The sequence below is a fragment of the Octodon degus genome, unplaced genomic scaffold, assembly GCF_000260255.1.
Source record: "Octodon degus isolate 3935 unplaced genomic scaffold, OctDeg1.0 scaffold00045, whole genome shotgun sequence".
Classification (NCBI taxonomy): Eukaryota; Metazoa; Chordata; class Mammalia; order Rodentia; family Octodontidae; genus Octodon; species Octodon degus.
The window spans coordinates 11,100,633-11,107,811 of NW_004524621.1; the positions used below are offsets into that span (position 1 = coordinate 11,100,633).

Below are 7,179 nucleotides of genomic sequence, written 5' to 3' on the forward strand. Positions count from 1 at the left end.
TGTTGCTTGGATCTGGCTGTGTGCTCGACTTCTTCCTGCTGCAGGCGTTAGAGTTGAACCCTTTGTATTTCTCTGGGAAGATGTTCTGCTCCTGAATCAACTGGGTGGGTCTTGCCTCTAGCCTCTTTGCAGGGAGTTCTGCTGAAGGGTTCTGTGCTGGGCCTGCACTCTGGGTCGAATGAGGATCCCAAGGCCTCGGTCGTCTCACTCACTCTCTGGGCCTGTGCTCTGGGTCTATTCGGGATCCTGTGGCCCTCAGTCCTCTCACTCACTGGCCAGGCCTGCGCTCTGGGTCTGTTCAGGATCCCACAGCCCCGGTCATCTCACTCACTCGCCGGGCCTGCGCTCTGGGTCTATTCAGGATCCCAAGGCCCCGGGTCCCAGTATTTTCAGTCTGTGGGTCTTGGAGCTGCAGATACTGAGCCTATGGACATGGGGGGTTCACTGTACAGCTGTACACAATGTTCTCAGTTTAGAGGCAGAGAAGATGGAGTTTGTGCACATTCTGCACCCTGCTGATGTTCAGTTAGTGCTGCTAAGAGCTCAGCCTTAGCTTGTTGGTCCCAAGGATCTGGCTTCCTGTCCTCTCTCAAATGGATATTTCTAGGTTCTCCATTTATCTGAGAATAAAGCTAATTCTCTGTTTTATGCTCTCAGTGAGATGCCACTCTAAGCAGGATAAAATTGTCTTAATGAAGTATCAGGAGGGAACACTTACCCATCCAGTTCTGCTGTTTCTATGTATGTTAGACCATATGGCTCACTGCTTGAGAGCAATAGTATATCTGCCTAGGATAAAAAAAAGCCAGAGAAGATGAGAAAAACAGGCCCTTAACATCACAGTGTGACAAAAGCAGTCCCTTAGGAATAGATATTCACCCAAAGAATTTTGCAGAGTTGGTTTCACTTTCTTTTTCTGGGACCTATCACTGCTACCACATATGCTCCTCCAAAGTTATTCACGTTTTACCTGCAGCTATGGTGAGATGGATGAGGATCAAGTCTTACCCCAGGAGCTGTTGATCTCCAGGGCAAAGGAAAGCAGACGAATATCACCAAATGCAGTGGTAGTAGAAGTGCCCTGAGCATCCCCAGTTCCTACTCAAGCCAAAACCCCAAAAGCCATAGCCAGGAGAGGTACTCACTGTAACTGGCTGATTATTTTTTAGTTTGATTATATCTCCCACTTGGACATTCATCCATTTGTCCTCTTCCATCCTGTAAGAAAATGATCTTTGAATGTCTGCTCTGAGAATTTCCCCAAGCTCTGTTTTGATAGCCAAGAAACAAAAAACAAAACACAAAATGAAACAGGCTGAGATGAATAAAGACAAAGGCCAGGAGGACCAAATTGGTTTGCAATATGTCCTTGCTGTATTAAGAATGAGGCCCATTTCTCTTGACTTAAGGCTCTAAGGGTGTCCTTAAACTCCATGGAAGTATAGGTAGATAGATAGACAGACAGACAGATAGATACACATTCACTTAAGAATTTTAAAAGGAAATACTTCAAATAGCAAGAAATATGTAAAAAAAAAAAAAAAATTAAAGTCTCCTTTCTTCACAGCCTCTCCCCTGCTCCCCAAAGGCAGCCTCTGCATTTTCTTGTATTTTGTCCTAGAAAGTATACAATCCCATATTATTTATACATTTAAAAGTTATATACCAGATATGACTTTCCCTTAATAATATATCCTGCCCAGTATGTTGGCATATAGATATTATAGGTGGCACCCATAATCCCATCATTCAGGAGGCAGGACTGCCATAAATTTGAGGCCATCCAGGGCTACACAGCCTGAACTACACAGCAAGACCATCAAAAAAATAAAAAATAAAAAATCCTGAAGAACATACATTGATGTTATGGCTCATTCTTTTTAATAGCTGAGATGTACTCTACCATATAGCTGTGACAAATTTACTTATATGAAATTGGATTACTTTTGACCCGTGAAATGCCATTCCCCATAAGAGGCAGCCTGGAAGAGTGAGCAGATTCTACAGTGACACCAACTCTATCCTTCCTCTTTTTGGACTCAGTTTCTCCAACTGCATAGGATTTGTAAGTCCTTCCTCCCTGACAAAGGACTAAGGAGGATGTACACATTGCCATAGCAGTTTGGAATCATTACCTCTATGAAAAATTCTGTTATGCTAAGTACCTACTGAGCTGGAGAAGAGAGGGCATATTTCAAACCCACTCTCCACTTCATCTTTGAATGTAGTGTTGTCCCCTATGGACCCTGACATACACCACTACTTTGCCAGACACACAAATGAACAGGGCTTCTCAGAACACCTTTCCTTTAAGAAGGGCCAAATTTCTTTTATATAAAAATTCCTTTAATATATACTCAGTCTTTGAGAATTTTCTGATAGTACTGAAGATTAGTAGCTTTTATTTTCTTTTGGCCTGACATTTACTTCTGTCAGTTTTCTGGCATTCTATCTACCATTATTTTTATAGTGAAGCATGAAGAGGAAGCAATGCTATATAACATTCTCATTTCTCCTGGAGATGTAAATGCTTGTATTTTATTACATAAGAAGTTGCCAGACTATTACAGTTTGTTCCTAGACAATTTTAACTACCATGTGTCCCACACTTTGGAAAGGGGCAGATATTCCCTACTGATTTTAAATATGGAATCTATATTTTAGGGAGAGGGACGTCTGACTTCTGAACTGGAACCTTTCTTGTGGTAGCAAGGAAAGAGCGGAAACCACCTGTCACACAAGTGGCAGCAGATTTAAAAATAAGTGTTGGTCAGAAATGCCAGAAATTTTTTTTTATAGAAGCATGCCTCACTGTTGAGAAGCAAGGCAAGCACAAGACCAGGCCAAATCTCCATGGTCTCTTTGGGTGGAAGACAAATCACACCTCTGGATTCTCTTACGCAGATGCAAACAAGAACAAAGGCATCACCTAGGAAGAGGATACATTGGTGGACTATTTAGAGAATCCCAAGAAATATATCCCCAGAACAGAAATGATCTTTGCTGGCATCAAGAAGAAGGGGAAAAGGGCAGACTTAATAGCTTACTTCAAAAAGGCTACTAATGAACAATAGCCACTGTCTTATTTATTATAGAACAAATGTCTCAAGGCTTTTTGGTGTACCACAATCTCATAGGTATCATACACAGAATTTGCATCATTAGTGGCTGACAGAATATTTTTGTGTGGACAATCCTGATTTAAGTGGCTTATAGTCAAATGGATATCTTTTTTTTTTTTTTCTCAAGTTTTGATAGTAATTCCAGTTCAGTAAATACTTCCACTGTTTTCCTTTTCTAAATACATGTCTGGACTTTATTAGTAATGTTGAACTCCTCATGAAGATTGAAAATGTCATCTCAGACCTACTGAAGGTTGGTTTTTATATTTAGTTTATATAACTGATTATGTGAATATGTTTAAATACTGAGAGAATCCTTCATTGACTCAAAACCAAGAAAGACTTCCGTTTCTATTTGTATTTATTAGCCTGTTAAAGGGAATGGTTGAAGACAGAAAGCAACATCTATATTTTGGTCTTGACTATGCCAATTTGATTAGAATCTCCTGTATCTAAAAAAAAGCTGCCTTTTACTTTACCAAAAGGCATTTAAGTGTGGTGTATGTAGTAACACCAAATAAATATCCAACATTTCTCACAAAAAAATAAAATATGGACTCTTGTTTGGCCACAAGTACATGTTAAGTTTCTAGGCATTGTGCCCTAGCTATGGCTTAGAAAGTGTATCAGAGAGCTACAGAAGCCAATACTTTGACTTCAAGGGAGATCACTCACATTATATTCTGTTTTGTATGAATGGTCTCTTGTGGAGTTCTATGACACACAAGTTTTCATATTAGAAATACCAGATAACATAAAGCCAGTATGTTTTCAAAAGCAAGGCTATACTTGGCATAAAGTAAGGAGCCAGGAAAAAAGAGGGGAATGAAATCTAGAACAGTAAGCATGGTCTAAAGATCTTGCCTAGTGGGGGCAATGGGATTACCAGGTGTAATAGTCTACTAGTTTGAGTTTTAATTTTTCTCTCAAAAGAAATAAGAGATGAAGGTTTATGATCTAAAGAGGTAAGAGGTTGGAACTAATAACTCCTCATAAATAGCAAAAGGCTGATCTATAAAAATAAATGAAACACACACACAATAAATCAACACACTGGTAAGACAGTTTGTCTAATATCATACAGGTTGGGTGGGTGGGTGGGAGGTGAGTAAATAGAGGACTCTGCCCTGAGAATTTGAAATTTCAGATGATATAAAGTTCACATTTAAACTTCCTCCTGCTGGGTGTGATGATGCACATCTATAATCTTAGCACTCAGGAGGCTGAGGCAAGAGGAATGCTATGAGTCTGAGGTTAGCCTGGGCTAATAGTGAGACGAAGACCAGCCTGAACTACATCACAAAACCCTTTCTCAAAAAGACTAAAACAAAAGAAGACAACAACAACAAAACTTCCTCCAAGTTAAGTGTTGGCAGGTGAAACCCTAAGTCACTTGGCAGAAACAAATACAAACCTTTCTAGAGGGATACAACTTCAGCTGAGGCTACTTAGAGTTACTTAGAGTTTCAAAAAAAAATCTGTTTATTTGTTTGTTTGTTTATAAGATGAGGTCTTACTCTGCAGGTAGGCTGGCCTTGAGATCACTATATAGCCCAGGCTGACCTTGAACTCACAGCAATATTCCTACTTCAGCAGGAATATTTGATACTTGGGGGAGTTCACTTGTCTAAGTTCATTTATTCTGTGACTCCCTAGCTTGTCCAGTTTCAAAAATACTCAGTTTTGTCTCTTCATTTCTATTTCCCTTGTTTTCTTCCTAACCACAACTGACCTTTTGGGTGTCTTGTGAAAAGTTTTAAAAGTTCAACCCTTTGAGGTGAACACCTACTGTGAGTAACAATCCAGCCCAATAAACAGAATGATGATATGCTTAACAACTTCAGATAATCTGATAAAAAGTTATAGCTACTAGATGTTCTCTAAGGCTAGCACGAGAAAGTCTGCACCTCAATTTTGAATTCCTTTAAGTTTTCACTGTCTTGGAATCATGGCTTTGCTCACAGTAGTCACTCTTCTTTCATGCAATGCCTGTGTGTTGAATTTTTCCCACCCCTTGATTCCTGGCACAGATATCACCTCTCCTAGAAAAAGGAGACTCCTCTTCTTTGATTCTCCTTGCCAACTATAATTGCTATAATAACCTCCTATTGTACTTCTTATGGTAGTCTATCTATTTTGCTTTGTACAGGAATATGCTTTCCCCCTTACAGTCTTGCCAACTTTTTTTTTTTTTTGTATTTTAGGGAAGAGTCTACACGGTATTCAGGGTCTCACTACTAGATCAGACTCATAGTGATCTGCCTGTTTACAGCCTCCCAAGAGCTGGGATTATAGGTGTGCACGACCACACCCAGCTCAATTGCCATCTCAGCACGCCCCAGGGGTGGGGCCAGCACAGCAGGCCTGGGGATCAATCCCCAGGTCTCTGGGCCTGTTTACAGGGGCTTTAATCCACTGAGGTATTTGGCCAGCCCTTGCCAGCTCTTTAGTGGCTGTGACCAAACACCCCAGCAGTGAAGTCAACATGAGACTGTCTTCAGATTGCAACAGGAAATATAACTTGACCAAAAGTAGAATGGCCAGCAAGCCATGACAGAATTATTATTTTAAAGACAAATGTCTCGATACTAACCTGAAAATATTCACTTACATATTAATATGTTATAATACATTAATTGCTTTCATATATATTATTTCATTTTTATTTTCATACACATTCTCTAAGGTAAAGAATATAATTTCCACTTTATAGACATCTGAAGCAACACTGCAATTTCAAGGCATGCTAGATGACCCCCAAATTCTTCCAATGTCCAAACAAGGTCCTTTTCATGTTCTGAATTGCCTTTCCAAATGACCCAGCAAGCCAGGTTTTAGCAAGGCTGACTCTCCCAGGAGCCAGACTGCCTGAACTGGCTCCTCGGAAAGAGCTTACCTGCCATTCACCAGCAGCAGAACAGGACGGTTGTTAACTTGATTATCATTTTGGTGTCTTTTCTAAAACCACACAAGAAAATGTTTAGGAAATAGACACACAGCAAACTGCACACAGAATTTTAACATTTTGAAATATTGCCCAGCATAGTTCCTGTCTTTGTAATTCTCCTTTCCCCCGACTCAAAGTCCTTCTACCTTTAACACCAGAGTAAGAAGGTGCAAAAGAAGATCAGTAAAAGGAGCCAAGGAGAAGAAAGGAACAAAGTCTTGTTAGATAGCAAAGCCCAAAGCCTGGGGAATGGTGGGGGGCAGGGGATGAGAACAAACAACTATGCCAAAGACCCGAGAACAGAGTACACAATGACAGACAAGACTAGATAATCTGTGGCAAGAGCAGGGAGAGCCCAGCATTCTTAGACACAGTCATGCCCTTACCCCAACCATGGAAGCTGCTACAGAAGGCAGATGCAGGGAGGAAAGGGGCAAATATTCAAAGGCCAAATATCAAGTGTACAAATTCATGACATTCCCTAGTGCCCCAACCCATAGGAATTGCCCTCCTGTTGAACTTATTGCTGGGGAAAAGAGGACAATGGAGTTAGGGTCAGAGAAAATCCTGCATTGGTTAAAATTCAGAATTGCCTGAACATTTATGCTGAAGAGACCAAATTCTGAACCAGAGCCAGCTGGGTTACCCTGAATAGGCAAATTGAGCTTTTAGTTGTCACTGGGAAAATTAGGGGTAGGGTATGTACATGGTTGTCAGTTAAAATTAGTTGTAGATGGCATCTGTTCAGAGCAGTGTGCAGAATGTAATGCTCTTTTGTAAGAAACGTTTTATGATTTTTAAAATAAATTTAGTGAATCTATTTTGGTGGTCTTTTTTTTTTTTTAAATAAAGACAGTCAATTTTCAAATGGTGGCTGAATTTCCCAATGCACCCCTAAACTAAACACTGTTTGATTTTCAGCTCCTCTGTTGGAAATAAGTACAGTATATCTCTTAGATAACAGGCAAAATATATTGGCAAATTCAGTTCTGATGATTTCTTGATGGTTTCAGTCATTGCTTGGGAAGAAGTTCCATCATACACATCATGCTTATAATAAGCTGGAGGATTTTTGTTTTTGCAAATGCTTGCCCATACTTTGCAGCAGTT

The 7,179-nt window shown here is 40.1% G+C and overlaps 1 protein-coding gene across 2 annotated transcripts in view; it reads right to left on the minus strand.

Annotated features, from left to right (window-relative positions):
• LOC101590323 (phospholipid-transporting ATPase FetA) overlaps positions 1 to 7,179 on the minus strand; it is a 107,020-nt gene that overhangs the window by 51,059 nt on the left and 48,782 nt on the right. For both annotated transcript variants that reach the window (XM_023715946.1, XM_023715947.1), the window contains 3 exons: positions 6,019 to 6,080; positions 1,146 to 1,218; positions 719 to 789 (listed from right to left, as the gene is read on the minus strand). In XM_023715946.1, coding sequence (XP_023571714.1) covers positions 719 to 789; positions 1,146 to 1,218; positions 6,019 to 6,080 — 206 coding nt within the window. The remainder of the gene's footprint in view (positions 1 to 718; positions 790 to 1,145; positions 1,219 to 6,018; positions 6,081 to 7,179) is intronic.